The 17749-nt window shown below is 44.5% G+C and overlaps 1 protein-coding gene across 1 annotated transcript in view; it reads right to left on the bottom strand.

Moving 5' to 3' along the window:
* Positions 1-3269: 3269 nt before the first annotated feature.
* The window catches only part of tmem65 (transmembrane protein 65), a 16025-nt gene continuing 1545 nt past the window's right edge, over positions 3270-17749 (bottom strand). Inside the window, exons 2-7 of the mRNA XM_020588681.1 lie at positions 9082-9181; positions 8265-8332; positions 8007-8061; positions 5204-5246; positions 4718-4823; positions 3270-3960 (exon numbers count right to left, since the gene is read on the bottom strand). Of these exons, the coding sequence (XP_020444337.1) occupies positions 3874-3960; positions 4718-4823; positions 5204-5246; positions 8007-8061; positions 8265-8332; positions 9082-9181 (459 nt within the window). The 3' untranslated portion in view covers positions 3270-3873. The remainder of the gene's footprint in view (positions 3961-4717; positions 4824-5203; positions 5247-8006; positions 8062-8264; positions 8333-9081; positions 9182-17749) is intronic.

The following is a 17749-nucleotide window of genomic DNA, read 5'->3' as shown; positions in this document are numbered from 1 at the left end:
TGAATGAGAAGACACTGATGGACAGCACCGCCTACAGAGCCAGAGGTGAACACTCCCACATTTATTGTCTTAGTTTAAATTGCACATACATATATAATCAATCCTCTGACATCAGTGCTTTGATGGAACATGAACCAGTACACAACAGCTGCTGCTGCTCCAGATGGCCACCAGAGGGCAGCACAACACAACCTTCCTTTACCTGCAGATTACACACTTTTGTTCATATGATTCCAAACATTTCATCTCTTATTCTCATTCCTTGAGGATGAAATTATGAAAAATGTTATCAATATCAGGAGCAGAAAAAATAAAAACAAACTAAAGCCTAATCACACATCCTAAAGAAAACCACGTCAGGAAAAAACAACACACAAATATGATAAAAACAAGGTGCAAACATTCAGTTTGACTTGAAAGAACGAGTTTCTCCACATGGATACATTTACCACATGATCCAAACTAATGGTGTACGGCTCGTCCTCCACAACTCATCTCTCTAATGGACAGAAAAAGCCAAATTTGCTCGAGGTTCTTAGCGTTAATTCAATCACAAGCCTAAATGTCTTCCGTCCAGACATTTCTGTCTCCAGCCAGCTGAGCTCAGAGCCTTTCCTACCGAGTGTGTCCCCTCGTACTCTTGAAGATCAATGGCATCCCTCCCTTTTGCAAACAGCAGGATCACACCAGCAGAAACACATCATAGCCAATGTTACAATAGTGTCCTTGAGTTTTGGTGATTTGAAAACTTTTGAAGGTAAAAAAAAAAAAAACAATAAAAACAACCCAGTTCTCCTTCAATAAATCTGTGTAGGTAATAAAGTGAATGCTCTCTTATGAAAACCAGCTGTGCCATCACTGGAGGTTAATAGGAACCACATAGTGATGACCAAAATCACTCCCTCCTGTTTACACAACCTTTACCGTCTTTTCTACTGCACGGACAGTAAAGGTTCTGTAAACCTGTGTACAAAATGTCGACTAATGGCAGCTTTCCACTCTTTACCGATAAACTTGTTTTGCTACAAATAGCAAAAGAACTTTTCATATTCATGGACTGGATGAGTTGCTACCTAAAGGCCTAGACATGGGATTCAGGCAAAAGGCTTCCAACTGTCTGCCATATTCATCAGCTGAAAATCAACCACCAGGACAATGGCATTACATTTATTTTCTCATTATTAGGTACTGCCACGTGCATATCTACTCTACAGTGGGCAGCAAAGTGGTGTTTCAGATCGTTTTGCATTATTACTGACAGAGATGCAAGTTATGCATTTATCAAATATGATGCACGAATTTGTGGAACTGTGGGCAGATTTTTTCTAAAATTTATTTTTTGTTGCTTTGTGGGAATTTTCTAGGGCGCTGCAAGGTGCAAAACTGCCACAAATGCCAATCATAAAAAATTATTGGCAGATTAGTCAACAAAACAAACCGCTAGTTGTTTCTTAATTCAAAACTCAGAAGTGTAATAATAATGATAATATACTGTACAAATCAGTAAAAGAGCGGCTTCACAGGAGTGATTTCAGACCGAGCTGGTGACTCAGTGAGGATCAACTGGATTCAGTGCAACTGTGAAAAGCATCTTGAAGCCTCAGTGTGTGAGAGTGAAGTCTCCGGGTACGTCTCAAGTCTCTTACTGGATCTCCCCTTGATCGAGTAGGCTGCTGAAGGCACCAGGAGCAAGGACACAGCTCATGTCTAAACTTTCCTTGAATCCTTTTTCTCCTTGCATCCATGTGGGCAGCAGATATTTAAGACCCCGATAAAGAAGGAAACAAAGACTGGAGTTTTCTCCAAGTCAGACTAAACACTGAACTGTCTGAGCTGACCTGACTTAGTATAAACTGTGTAGTAAATACCAACCCTCTGTAGCCTGACGTCCAGCTCCTGCACCTGTGTGAGCGAAACAGGAATGGTGGCAAAGCAAAACAGACAGAAAAGTCTAAATGCCTAACTTCATTTTCCAAACAGCATCATCACCCATCACCTGCTTCCACAATCGACCCATACAAAACATCTGAAGACTCCCCAGAATATTAAAAACCTTCTATACAGAGTTACGGAGTCTGAGCTATAGCAGCTCTTCATGCAAAACTGTGAAAATATTTCTGGAGGTAGCAGATGATGCTGTTCCTGTTTATTCATTTACACTGTTTTTGTGGAAGATTAAGGATGAAAATATGTCTGTTAAACAACTCAGGTAACGTTTTGTCACCGAAGCGTCCGCTCAGTTTCGGCTGAACTAACAACAAACATCTGCTATTTCTGAACCAAAATAAACAAATAGTGTTTAGGAGATGATGTATTTAAATGTATAAAGTGTCTGCTGAAGAAGAAAATAACCTAAGATGATAAAAAGTTTAAAAAAAAATCTAGGTAAAGCAGTCAAACTGTGAAATAGTGTTCAGCTGCTGGTCGGTATCTACAGTTCGTTTCTCCGCTGTCACAGCTGCAGGTTTGGAAACGGTGACATCGGCTGCTCGGGTTTATGTTATTGACCCTGTTGTATCAGCAGCTAAAGCAGAAATGTGAAGGAAGTCCACTGGCACAGGCGAGCGTCTCTCATCCTGGGAGCAACACTGTCAGAAGGTGTCAGCACGGTGGCGAAGACTGGGACACAGATCCAGCACCGAATCCCAAGAACCAAACTGAGCCAAAGGTGTTCAGACACGTGACATGAAAGGCAGAACACGCAACAGGCAATAGCTGCTGCTGGCTACCAGTCCTGTACCAGTCTAAAATCTGCTATGACGAGTAGCTCACGGTGGCTGATGTTAAACATGTTTATAAAGTGATTCTTAGAGTTATACACTTGAATGATTTCATAGCTGTCTAGTTAACGTCGTACATTTCATTTTTTAATTAGGGCTGAGAGATTCCTATAGAGCGTGCACTTTTACTGTCGCCTAACGGCCCGTGTTCAGTTCAGCCAGAGATTTCACACAACAAGACGGTTTTACTGGCAAACACCACCACTGTGTTCTGTGTAAACACATTCAGAGCAGGCCAAGTAATGCTGAATATACAGTGGGCTGAGCACTACCACTGCAACCGAGCCGGCTTTAATTACATTAAAAAACCTTTTTATATTTATATATATTTATTATGGACTTTAGTTTTACTCATTTTTTTTAAATTGGTTTTCAGTTAAATGATTTTTAAAGTTCAAGAAAGCCTGCTGTTAAAATATTTTATAAATAAAAGCGTGTTTCCTATATATATATATATATATATATACATACACATACATATACACACACACACACACACAGTTAATTTCTTAGATTTTAGCTGTGGAGGGTCCGTTGAGCTCACCACCGCGGACTTGTTCAAATGTCTGTGTTAATTAAACACAGTAAGTAAATATTTCTGTATAAATGTCATTACTGAACTGATTTTGTGACTCCTGGCTACTGATGCTACTGTTACACTATTTATTAAAATGTCTAACAAGGAAACGTGGCCTCGTGATCAAGTCTTTAAGACCAAATGATTCACAAGCCTCTGGGGATCGTGTGTCACTAGTGGCCACCGAAGCTAACAGTAATCGAAGAGGTGGAGGTAATGAGGAGAATGTGAACTGGTAAAATCGCTCGCCAAATCTAAAATGAGTAGAGTGAGTGAGACCTCTCGTTGAACTGACAGGCAGACGTACTTGGGAGCACGTGAACGCGCCCAGGCTTAAGAGTGCTGAAGTTTCTGGACCAGTCATCATCAGTCGGTTCACACACTGCCTCACACGGGGAGAAGGCCGCCTGAGCAGAGGACGGAGAAACATCCAACTGTAAATACTTCTTTAACAGCCTCCAGCTCACGGTGTGGTGGTGTTGTGCAGTTCCAGTGGCTCAGTGTGACGCTGCGTCACTACGCCTCTTTCTCCTTCTCATCGTCCAGAAAAAGCAGCGGGAACATTCCCAGGATACAGCCGATGGACACGCCGATGGCTTTACCCTGCAGGAGCAACAGAAGAAATCATATCAGGCTTTTTATTTAGCCACAAACTGAAGAATAAAACTCATTTATACATTGCATTATGCTTCTTTGGACTGCGTTTAGAAGTCTTACATGGCTGTGACACACAGGAGACAAACACCTTCTGAAACCTGCTTTAGATCGACACTACAAAACAACTAAAACCCCTTATTAGAGATTCAGTGGCTAATTCAGAACAGGGCAGGTTTGTCACAGCTGCTGTTTCCTTTAAAACCCTCTGAAAGGATCTTACACCATGTTTTGCATCCCTGTGGTGCAGATCACAGGAATAAAGCTGACATTGATTTGGTTCTAATCTGTTTCCAAGCCTCCTTTTGTTGGTGGATTCTCCTTATGAGACGTTTTCTGTGACGTGCACCTCTGCCTGCAGCTGACTCTCCTCTCTGCGCCAGTTTACTGTCATTTCTATTTTGGCACATTCCCTGTAATTTCTTCCCTTTGTCACCTGTCTGTATGTGGTTAAAGGCTCCTTGTCTGTAGCATGTTTTAGTTGCTACTGGAGATATTAAATGTTTCCCACAAATAGTTTAAAGAAACCTCTAGGCACCCTGGTTGCCACGGGGTTAAGGCACTGACCATTCACTGCAACATCCTCGGTTTGGCTGCAGCCGGGGACCTTTGTTGTACGTCCTTCCTCATCCCTACCTCCCTTTATCATCAGCTATGTAGCATAATGCCCCCCCCAAAAAGAATGAAACAAATATGAGAATCTCACCATGTGAGAGCTGAGCCTGGTCTGCCACATGTCCGCCTGCTTTGGTGTCAGATCTGGAACCTGCATCCCCAGTTTAGAAGCCAGAACCTCCACATAGCCTGCAAGACTACACACACACACACACAGTTGTGTAATGATATGGTGTGGCATTTCCTGACACCCCCATATTTTAATTTAAGGTCATGCTAAGTGTAAAGCAACAGGTAAAGTTACATTACATTTTAAAAAGGCAGGTGTACAAACACATATACTGTCTCTCCTAAGAATAAAAGGAGGAAGCACCCAAACTGAAATGCACTCGACACTATGAGATAATATTATGCGTAAAAGCCTGAGGAGGAACTAAAGAGATACTAAAACAAAGTAAAAGCAACAGGTGATTTCAACATTTTAAAGGGATTCATTGTTTACAAAGTTCAGTTTACAGCTTCTGTGCAGCGTGAACGTCACATCTAAACCTCAGAGGCAGCTTATTGGGCTTCTTACCCGAGACCGGCCAAATCCGAAACCAGGTTCCCCATAGCCGCAGCTGGAAAAAAAAAATAAAATAAAATAAATAATTCACAGAGAGGCAAACACACAGCGACACAAATCAGGCTGATTAACATCAGAATAGAACGGTAATGTTGACTTTTACAGGATGCCAAACTGACAGGTTGAGTTAAAATGTAAAAAAACATCTTCTAAATGACCTCTCAGGGTTTGCTGATGCTGCTTTTGGCTTTCATCACAAAAACCTTCCATCTTTCTGAAGTTTTAGAAGCCAAGATTGTCGGGACCAGAACCATCCCCTCAATACGAGCACATGACCTGAGATTTTGGCCACTGACAATTCCATGTTTTGTCCACATTGTTGAGAGAAAGCAGCACAACTTTGCACAGTTCTATGGTGGACATAAAGTAGTGGGGAGAGTGCGGAGCAAGAGTCGGACGATGAAGACAATGGTCTGTTGTTCTGCAGTGAAGTTCACCATTATATCACAGCACAGTCTCAGTCCAGATCAGTTTTAATCACAACCTGTAAAATACTCATCCAGTTTTATTACAACAAGCTCACTACAGTTTCTATAACAGAACTTTGTGGGATCCAGACAGTGGGACTGATCAAACCACAGGACAGCTGAGCAAAAGTGGTGTCCTCAGCCAGGTCACTGATTGTTCATGTGGTTCATCAGGCACCATGACCTTGTTAGACAACCGACACGGCAGCTTCTAAAATGAGTGAGGGGGCTAAAATTAGACTGAACCTGCCAGTTTCTGCCTGTAGAGTTCAGCCATCTAAAATGAGCCTGGAGTAAAACTGCTACTCCTTCCCATCAAAAAAGGAGCTGGTTCTGGCCTCTGGTGAGGATCCTCCCGACTCCTCCCTGTAGTGGTTCTCCAGGAATGTCCGACTGAAGGGAGACCACAAGGCAGAGCCAGGACACGCTGGCAGGATTACACAACCCATCTGGACTGGGAACGCCTCGGCATCCAGGGAAGGGCGGGAGGACGTGGCTGGGAAGATGTCTGAGCTGCCTCGCTCGGCCTTCTGCCACTGCAACCTGGACCCAGACCAGGGCCTGAGAACGGGCCAACGGATGAGTTAACAGGGTTAATGACTGGCCAGCGAGGCTGTAGTCCTTTTTTCAGAGTCAGTGTTCTAACTTTACAAACACACCCACACATGACAACCAGAACGACACTGTGCCAGGAGGCCCACTTCCAAAAGCAAACGGATCAAAGCAGAAGAACACAAGACGAGAGTCTGTAGGAGTGAGAGTTGGGAATGTTTTTACAGACTCCAGTCAGCTTCTCTCTCTTCTGCCTGGTAGTTTTACTGTCAGCTAAATCAGCTGCACAGCTATTCCAGTTAACGCACTACAGCAACAACACGGTTCAGGTAATAAGAACAAAATATGGGTTTGAGATTCAGTGGTAGGGCCTAAACTGGATGTTTACACTGGAAACACCTCAGTGTGGCTGAACTACAGCTCCACCACAGTGAAAGACTGACGTCAGCTGCCTGAACCATGGGGCTGCACCCAGGTGCGATTCTTTACATGGGTATAAGAAACTCAGGTTACCTTTGTTTTAGTTTAAAGTTTGTCTGAGGACCTGAAACCATTTGGTGTGAGATACATACAGAAATAGAAGCAATCAGGATGGGGGCAAAGACAACACTCCTCCACACTGTACTTGGATTCAGATGAAATATACCTGCCCAAGGTCATTAAAGCGATAAAGGTATTAAGGAGGCATTTGTTTTGCCTTCATCAGATCCCTGGAGGCAAAACAGAGTTTACCGGGGGAGCTGTAAGTCCGGAGGGACGGCTTCAGCCTGAGTTTCCTTGATGAAGATGGAGAAGTGAGACCGCATTACAATCTCACCTCATTTCACCAGCACCTCTGACACTGTGTATGACTGTGAGGTGCTGGGTGGAGAAAGAGAACCCAGAAAGCCCCCACCCCCCCCACAAAAAAAAAGTAATTAAGTGCAATCAGCCTGGATGACGCTCAAACCAAATGCAAAGCAGCGTCTGGATGGATAAAAGTGTCAGAGCAGCGCTACTGATCTGGAGCCTGTCGTCAGCCTGTGATTTGCACTTTGCAGAGGAGCCGGGTATCCATGGAAACGGGCTAGTCTTGAGGTGAAACATGGATAAGGCAGGCACCTTCACGGTTTTCACAGCGTAATCAAGGCCCGAACAGCAGCTGAGATGGCAGCAGGCTGAGTCGCTCTAGTGGAGCCAACTTTAAAAAAAAGGACACTTCAATGCAATTCTGTCGAGAGCTACAGAAGTCACATCTGGCTCTGCATGTGCTGTGTGAAGGCCTGAATAAAACCACAGTGCCTAAGGTCTGTATGTGGCTGTAAACTGACAAGAAGTAGAGGAGGATCATCTTCGTCTGTGCTGTGAGGTGCTGAGAACTTCACTGCTGAACTGGACCGTTCAGAACCCGTTAATGGTTTTATCAGCTGGTGTCGTTGTTGTTCCGGCTGCTGAAGGACAAAGACACGACTCAAATCACGTCGCTATCCACAAAGTAATTACTCAAGGTCGAATAAATGCATTCACATTTAATTTGACTGAGAAAAGCATCCGTCTCTCATATTTTACCAGACAGACCCAGAGGGTGTTTGGAATTTTGGTTGATTAATGACCGAGATGATGATCCAATCAAAACGGTTGACGCTGATCAACTAATGAAATGTTCATAAGGAGGATGAAGAATGAGGCAACAAGCCAATGAAGCCAATTCAGATTTCATGGTGAGTGGACTGCAGACCTCCTCTGTGTGTTCCTACCAGCCATGGTGGAGATCCCCAGGGTGACGCCGATAGAGAGCTCGATCTGTGTTCCCTGGAGAACGAGAGAGGACGGTGAGACGCTCACCCACAAGAAGAAAAATGCGAGAGAGGACGGTGAGACGCTCACCCAGACTCCGTGTTACCACAAGAAGAAAAATCCATCTGTGACTTTGCTCAGATTCATTTGCATGTTACAGGATCTGTGTTTTTTTCCTTCACAGAAATAATTCCTGTGAAATGAGATTCATCACTTACTGCTGCAATCATGATGGCATTGTCAAGGAAACCGAAGCCAACGAAGGGGATGGCGTTGTGGAGCAACACTGTCAACAAGCAGAAACAACAGATTTAGACAGATAGTCTGACATTTACATTTCATTTTGATGAATAATTCAAATAAATGTTCTGACAGCTCAGCTGGCTCTAAGCCTACAAACATTCACCTATTGTTGCTTCTAAAACCCACAAATTAACCAGCTGTGTCTCATTTGTCAGCACCTGCAGAGGTGTAAAACAAACATGCTGTGGTTTTGTTGAGGGTCTGTGTAGGACAGAGCCAGGTTAGCGGCCAGCTACAGCTTCCTACTGGGCAGACACATGAGAACCTTGTCCTTTATTTGTGTGAAAGGATCAAGTAGGTTGAGATGCAACTAGGAATCTGTCCAGGTGTCAACCTGTCGTCACGACTGCTGACTAGAGAGCAGGCTGGGTTTTGTGTCGTTTCGTTGATGTAACGGTTAAACTCATTGTTTAGAATGAGCCTGGGAAGCTTACTTCAAATACTTCCTCTGTACTTTGCACTCGGTTAATCCACGTGCACCGTTGTCCACACCAGTATCTTCCTCTACCATAGTGTGGGCTGCGTTGTTTCACACCGTCAGCCTGAAAATGACTTTGGGCTTTAAAATCATGCGGAGTCTGATACGAGGTCAGTTATTGAACCGACTTAACAGAACAAACTGTTACTTGATGGAGAGATGAGCAAGAAGGATCTAAACTAATTAGTCTGACTTTGCACAGACATGGTAAAATCCAGAGGGTTCCTGTATGTGTGAGTGATAAGGTCTCTCACCGTATCTGATCTGGGCTGCGGTCGGCAGCGAGGACTCCAGGGTTTCCTGATAAGGTTTGGTGTCGAGCGTCCACAGCAACACACAGACAGTTTGCTCAGCCTGAACTCATCACAGTCACCTCATGTTACAGTCAGAGAAACTTCGGACAAAGCAACAGCGACACAGTGTCGCAAGTGAAAATAGCACCAGGAGGACGCTCGACTAAAGAGACAGTCGCACGACAACAGCATGCTGGTCTCAGGTTCAAGTCAGTGATCATTTATCTAGCATCTCTTCACACCAACACAGACAATGTGATAAAGCAGATATGATTTTCACATGGATCAGTTTGTCATTTGCAACATGAGAACAGCAGCAACAAGCACCATTCCTGCATGATGGGTTTCAGCTGAAGACTCTGGCCTTTAGATACAACTGTGCCACATTTGAATGGAAACTTCACTAGTGACTGTGCCACGGACAAAGAAGGTAAAAGCAGAGAAGCCAACAGAAAACATGGGAAATGAAATAGGGAAGAATTTCTTCCTTGCTCCCACCTTAAGTACATTGCTGCACCCGCCCCAAATTATACTGACAGCACAGCTCTGATAGTGGAGATCAGCGTCTGACAAGTCGCCCTAAAATCAACACTGCACACAGGATCAAGCTTCCTGACGTACCACACTCAGGCCAAACTACGTACTAGTGGAGAGGATGCCTCTCGGTTTCTCATCCACCCAACACTGTGGCTTCACGGTGCAGCTGCTGGAGAGGCTGCTGACCTTTTATCTCGACGAACATTAATGTCAAATGCATTGCTGAAAATATCAGACCGCACTGTGGGAATAAGGCGTTTTCGCCCTTTCAGATTTTGCCTTGCAGTAATACACACACTGTGACTCCTGGGAAAACCTGTCCAGAAATAGGACTGACGCAGACACAGATGAAGATCACAGCCCAACCTGCCGGGAGCGGCAGACCTGGAGCCAGACGAGTGAATGCAGAGCTCAGTGCGTTTGTCTGCAGCAGGATATCTCATAAATGCATAACGACAGTGGTGCGAGTCTAACACGGAGCATATGTCAGCGTGTGATTAAATCAAACAGAAGCCAGCGGTGTTGGTAAATAATTGGACGCTGGCAGATGCTGCGTCATGTGTCTGCTGTCAGAACGCTGGTTAACAGAGCGGGGCTGCTTCCTGCAACACACTGCACACCTGCCACACTGTGCACAGCTACAGCTCAGTTAGAGACCTCGCCTCGATGACAAGGGAACTGCTCACCCGAGCTGATGGTGACTCACAGCTGCAGCCGATTCTGATTAGTGGCCAAATTAATCTGCATGATAGTTGGCATTTTTACACAACCTGCATCAGCCAGGTGTCTGCTCTCAGAAGGCTGAACTGTCTGCAGCCTCGTCTCTTTAGTTTCTGATTACCTGTAGACAAGTTTAAAAGTAAAGTAAACAAACACCACACAAGTTTGAAGCATCTGCCCCAGTGTGTAAAACATGACATTTATTTTACATCACACATTTGCATTTGAGGCAATCTGTCATGTTCTCTCTCGGTTCTGGCATGAGATGAATGCAGAAAAACATCTGAGAGGTGATAACTGTCACAGTCACTAAAGTCAGAAATATACTTTGCTCAGTTCCTAAAAGGTTTTGGAATCATGTAGACACTATTTCACATTTGTCTGCTGTCACACTGAACAGAAATGTTCAGTCAAGGTTTTCAATCCCACAGTGAATGAAAATGTCCTGCACATTTCCACTTGTTGCAAAATATCAGGTCCAGCCATGAGTAACGTGACTGGAACCGCCCGCTCCGCTGAGGTTCAACCTTTCTTCTACCTGCTGAGGAGCTTACAAAGACTAAGAACGCTGTGTATATATACTTTTAACCTTTGTCTTCAGGGCAGGGCCACCTCTCTTGTGCAGGATTGTCCTGATCACATTCACACAATCACACCTGGAAGCTGCTCAGTACAACCACAGCCTGACCTGCTGGCCTCTGAGCAGTTGGGGGTTAAAGGCCTTGCTCATCACCTGACCCAACCGTTTCAGATTCTGCCGGCCTGTGACCTTTAAGCCACAATGCAGAGCGTCGAGCCTGTTTCCAGAACCTGAGTCACTGGCCACTTCTCTCTTTTTCAGTGGGTCTGCTTTGGATAACAATAAAAACTACTGAACCTCAGCTTGAGTTCCTACAAGTCGCTGTCTGCCCCCATCATTATTAGTATGTGAACAGCTGTGGGTGCTTCATTTGGAGAGAACCCAGGGAACAGCAGAAGACAGGCCGTCCTGTCGAGGATCCGGGCAACACAGGCCATCAGGTCACACAGAAGGAAGGGAAACTGACACCACCTGCTGCTTCTTCTCTGCTACCAGCCAACATGGCAGCTCTTCAACCATCACTTAGACCTTCCTCTAGATTAAACACTGCGGATGCCAAACTGTGCAACTTTTGGCACCAGCAGCACTGATGGCTGTTTTCACTCTGGTGTTTTCTAATGAGTTTTTACACACACTTTCCTCATCAAACCTCCAGACGTCAGATTATTCAGTTTAGATGAGCTCAATGTGATGAATGCTGGCTCAGTCTGCTTGAATCCATCACTGAGTGAGGTTCTGCTGAGAGACTGAAAGTTTTTATTACAATTTTAACAAATTACGCAGCAGCCAAGAACCATTAACTTGAAGCTGAGGGGACGCTGCATCTGTCAAGTCCATTATGTCTGTGGAACGTGCACAGTGAAGGGTGTTGACCTGCAACAGTACTATATGAAATATGTTGTTTCCATTAATATTACTAAGCAACAATATGCTATTAACAAGAGCGACCTAGTACAACAGAAGACAAACATTTTGTGATGATGCAAAATATTGTCTGCTTATGAACAAAAACCCAAATTATATCCAGACAGCATTTGTTGTTAAGATGGTGCAGCCCTACTGTGCAGGCCACTCCAGCTCTTCCACACCAAACTGGGAGAACCACGTCTTAATGCAGCAGGCGCCGTGCACAGGGGCGTCGCCATGATGTAACAAAACCGGAAGCTCACTGCTGTTAAAGGTATCGTCTACAGCAGCACTAACATGTCCACTGACTGGAACTAAAGGGCTGAGGCCACCAGAAATAGAGGCACTGATGGGCATCCTGCAGTATAAATATGATTCATTATTTATCATCTTTCTAGTACAGACACACATCATCTCCTCACCATCACAGATGCACACACACACGCTCACCCTCCCTGTTTCTCATACATTTGTAATATACACTCACTGGCCACTTTATTAGGCACACCTGTACATCTGTATGCATTCCATTCCACTTTAACATCTGTGTTTATGAAACTCAAAATGTTTTAGTTTTCAGTGAAACAGTCAGAAATGAATACAATTATACTTTTATTATTGAGGTCATAGTTAAAGGTGATGTTGTACTGGACTAGATTATATTCAGAGGTGTTCCTAATATATAGCAGACCAGGTCCATCCCCAGCTCCCTCTGCACTTCTTCTCCATCTCTGTGACTATGTAAATATCAGTGTTGAGATGCGCAGACGATTCATCTTTCTCCCTGCATGAGGCAGCACTTTCTGCACAGCTGAGAGAGACGTCACGCTGCGGCCGACCCAGCAGGCTCAGACTTAAGACGGCAGATCAAATTCTGATGTGGTTATTATGTTCCAGTCAAACCACTCCTCTCCTTCCATCTTACACAACTTCCCATACACCTCAAACCGCCGCCATCCATCTCAACCCACAGAGGTAATAACTGCTTAGTTCCCAGCACCCCTCACTTCCACAACACTCCACAGCGTCAAGTTCGTGTACCGACTGGAAGTCGCACACTGTGCTGTGCGTGGCAGCAAGATTTACTGCTGTTAGTAGATGGAGGATAAACGTCTGCCTCAACAGCTATATATTACTTCAATAAGGTTATGAAACGCACCCTAGAAGCTGAGTTCATCAGCAGTTCCACTTATTGAATACCACACCTGATCTCAGTAGCCTGTAGTTCTTCAGTCACAATCCTGAGCTGCACAAACACGGGGTGAAAAAGTCAGTTATCAAACTGACGTCGTTGATCACCATCTGCTTCAGTACTGATCATTGGTACAGCTGCAGTCAGACAAACAAAAGAATGCCCCCGTGTTCACTGCAGCACAGAGAAGTGTCCCGGTCACACTAATTAAATCCCTGAAGGTTTGTTCTGTTTGTCTGAATTCATTTCAGACTGTTACCATCGCTGGCAGAAAACAATTCTCTGCAGCTGGCAAACCTCCAGCACTCGAGCCAAAGAAGAACACAATCAACAGCTCCAAATCCTTTTCACTCAGAACAGCCAGTAAACAATACACAGAGGTCAGGGAAACACAATGAAGGCCACACATACGCAAACCTGTGATCTGGAAATACTGACTACTGCGATTGTTCTGCATCAGACATGAGGCGTTTCAGTCACCTTCCCAGAAAACTACCGTGCTGCTGCCTGCCCTGAAAACACACTAAGGAGACATTTTCACTGCTCAAATTAGTCTTCATGAAGCTAAATGCTTATTCTCAATTGAAAACGCTGTAAAATATCTGGCCCCATCAGTACTTCAACTTGTGTAACAAAAGGTGTAGGCTATGATTCTGTTCCAGCAGGAGCACAAGACAAAAGTGCTGAGTGTAACGCGCCTGCAGTGTGAACTACATGCTGGTTCACCGTATGTGTCCAAAGTTCAGTGCACGTGGTTAATTACAAGCTCCTTTTGGCTTTACCACACATCTGGATCTAATTAGTATCCCAGATCTGCTGATCCGGAGGATTCACATCTATAGGATCCATGGAAAACCGGCTACTGTGAGACAACAAAAGAAGGTGTCAACAGGTTTGACGTAACTTTAAACGTCACTGAGCAATAGCTTGAAGAAAACCGCAGTTATTCAAAAGTTATTCAAGAAAAGCATTTCAAACTACTAATAACGTGGGGGAGGCATCACAGGAGCTGCAGACGGTGGGGCCAAGAGTTCTATTTCTGGAAAGCCGAGTTTTCAATTTCAGAGCCCAATACCAATGTTTCAGCCTAGTGACTGCAGATAATCAAGACAAATCGTTTGTTTGTCGTTGCTGTTCTCTGAGATCACAGCACATTTTCACCCGGCTGCCCGTGCTTTATGTAAACACACAAAACAGAATCTCTTAGTGGACAAATTTATAAACCTGTGTCAGGCTTCTCAACAGCCTCAGTTTGGTGTTAAACTGAACTAATGCAGTGCGACATGACACCCCTGCATTACACCTGCACCGTCTGTCACATACATGCAAATGCAGCCAAAGTAGAACAGGATGAATGAGGAGCGGTTCCCTGGTGGGTTTTCTCATGCTCTATCCTCCTTTTCATCAACAGCCAGTTCAATGGTTAGGAAACTGGAGCATCATTAGTGAGAACAATGTATTTATTAGCTGTGTGGCATGTCAGACAAATTAACTCTTCATTTACCAGCTGAGTGGGAACAACTCGGAGCTGGGAGTTTGAATAACGTGAGTGACGTCATAGCTGAATCAGCGGCTGGCGGTCTGAGCCCCCTGTGACTCAGACGTCAACAAATATCTCCTTTTTTTGTCTGGACAGGAGGTCAGTGTGTCTGCTACTAGTTTCCAGAGCTCACGGTGACATCTGATGTTTAATTCATATGTCCAAGAGCCAAAACACAAAGATCTTCCACCACATATGAAAGAAATCACTTCCTACACCTAGAACCTAAACTCCATCCAATGTTTGACATTTTTCTTTAAACAACTTTAAAAATTATCCCTGGTGACAATCACTGCTGATTAGTTTTTCTCTTGATCAACTAGTCAATTAACTATTTATCGCCTTAAGTGTGAAAACCAATAATCTAAAATCTGGGCTGGCAGCTAGAAGCCACATTAGCCGCTACTAGCATGAACACAGGCTGCAGCTTTGACGAGGATGAATAACATGCAAAGTAAAAAAAAGATGTGTGGTTCTGCCGCGTCATTTCTTTTACACTCTCCATAACGGCCATAACGTTTGAGGCTGTGATGCTAAATCAGTGATGCAGTTTTCCACAGTGGTTCTCTTTCATGAGGCTATGTCAGTAAACTAGGAGACGTACAACACTACGTAGAGAACAGGCCCAAGGCAGAGCTGCCCTCACACACTGTGGCGCTGCACAAACACATGCTGATGTGGGAGGGATCAGTGCAGCTGTAAGACAGTGGGATTAAGAGTTTTATTTCTGGAAATCCCAGTTTTCAATGTCACAGCCCAGTACTGAGGTTTCAGCCTAGTGACTGCAGATCGTGGCACATTTTCACTCCGCCGTCCATGCTGTGCAGTAACTTTAATTAAAATGCTAAATATCTGGTGCCTCCATCCACAATCACTCCAGAATCAGTTGGGGAACAAATTTGAATAGATGCCAACCAGCTTTTCTGAGAAGCTCTGCTATTATTCACGCCCAGCTGGAAAACAACAGGTATGGAAGCCCTGCCTTAACAGAGGGGTTCAGTGGAAAGTACAGAGCGGATGCTTCATATAAACGCTTTCATGTTTTTGTTTTCCTCAGGAATCGTTCTGTGGCTGCACAATGCACAGTGACAAGTGACTCAGGGAAAGCTCAAGGATTTGTTTCTGCACTGAAATGTCTGCAGTTCCAGCGTTCCTCATGAAACTCATTTAAAACCACTTTCCATGCTTCAGTGGAGTCAGAAATTATAATGGAGTTCAGTGATTTCCTGAACACTATGTCAACACCTCAGTGTTTTCCTCTCCTTTAATGTTCAGCGACTCCCTCCCAGTCAGGTCTATCAGTCAATGCACCAGTGACAAAGGTCTGTCATCAGCTGCTGCAGCAAGTGCAGTCTCAGCTAAACGTGGCCTCACAGTTCAATTCCCCTTGGGCCTGTGTAGAACGAGCCTGCAGCTCAGCCTCCAGGATGCTCGCTGTTCTTCGACAGCGTTTAGCTCATCACCAATAAAAGGAACAAGGGGGGGAGGGCTTTCAGAGCCAAACTGGGGCATCTAATAAGTACTATATGTACTGCCCTCGGTGGTGCTGCAGAAAGAGGTGTTGCACTGTCTAAACACACAGAGCTGCTCCAAGATGCTGTGATTACTCATGAAGTGACTTCCCAGAACTCATGATCTCTAAAGGCTCTGAAATGTCACATCAATGATGGCAACGCGGCATGTTCCGCTGGAAGGTGCTCGTAGTCGTGTTCATCTTTTACACTACAGAAAAACAAACCCTGCACACCACTGCAAGTGCCTCTTGGTCATCATCTTTCTTCAGCCAAAAACCCAGAGTCACCAGATGGGCTTGGTACCAACCCTGTTACCAGAACAGTCTAACCAGCAATAGTTTTTCATCCAACTTGACAAAAATGTCTTTGTTCCCTTGGTTAAGACTTAAACTGGGAGTCTGTAAAACCAGTAGGAATAACAAACACTGACGCAGCTTAATGAAGAACGAGTGTCGAGAGGAGCTCAACGCCCTCTACTCCAGGCTGTGAACAAGCATAGTGCAACCAGGATGTGACATCAACTGTTTTACCAGATAAAACATTTAAGCAACACAAACATATTTGTGACATCTTTAGACACTCACTGGGATAATTACCAGTCACTCCTTCAAGCAGCTCGGTACTGGTGAAGAGAACTGGTAGACGGGTGGACAGAGGGAGATAATGCCATAAAATGTTCAGCCCAACGTCTGCTGTCATCTGATTATTTCCATGGGATGTTTCTGATTTGAGAACCCGATCGATCAATCAGGTCACCATAGTGAATCGATTTAGACACGTCCCTACCTGTGCATCAGCACCCACAGAAAGCAAATACTAGCACGTCTTCCACAACAGTCCCTCTGAGGAAATGTCTGTTAACCACTGGGTGTGGACCGCAAGGTGGGTCTCACGCAGATTAAAACCAGTCTCTGAAATGTTCTTATCCAGCAACAAAGCTGCCACTGTGCTTAAAACCACAGGTGGTGCACTGCTGCAAATATGCTCCCAACTCCATTTTAATAAATACAAAGCTGTTGTGTAGGAGGTGAACAGATCAGCAGCCAGAAAAGGAAAACTAGCTTCTATAAAAATCAGCTTACACAACACCCCAACAAAGTTTGTGTGCACAGTACTAAGGAGAACAGTGTGTTAAATAAAGTGATGAGGAGCTCTTAAATCTTAGCACTGCGTCAGCATTACCTGACTGTGCTAACAAGGCTACACAGCAATACTCCTGGACACTGCAGAGGCGAGGGGGAGACTAAATGCACTGTTAGACACCTTCAGGTGTTCCATGTGATATCAACTGGTCCATTAGCTGCACACGTTCTTACACATCCTAAAAATCAAGCCTGAAAACTTTTCAACTTCTAAGATGACTCACTGGGGATCCTGACTTCTCCCAGGCAGACGACTGAAGACCTCACTCAGACCTTTCTACTCCTGATTCAGCAGCTGATTTTACTATTTCAGTCTAAGATGAGTCACTCCAGTTTGGTTCACATGGAGATGTTTTTTCTATCAAACAAACAGAAAATAGCTGTGATGACTCAAAAGAGGAAGTGATCACACATACCACACGTGTATACACACACACTCCCCTGGCTGCACACACACACACACACACACACACACACACACACACACACCCCGCGCTA

Source organism: Monopterus albus, unplaced genomic scaffold, assembly GCF_001952655.1.
Source record: "Monopterus albus unplaced genomic scaffold, M_albus_1.0 scaffold593.1, whole genome shotgun sequence".
Classification (NCBI taxonomy): domain Eukaryota; kingdom Metazoa; phylum Chordata; class Actinopteri; order Synbranchiformes; family Synbranchidae; genus Monopterus; species Monopterus albus.
This window is presented reverse-complemented; position numbering and strand designations above follow the sequence as displayed.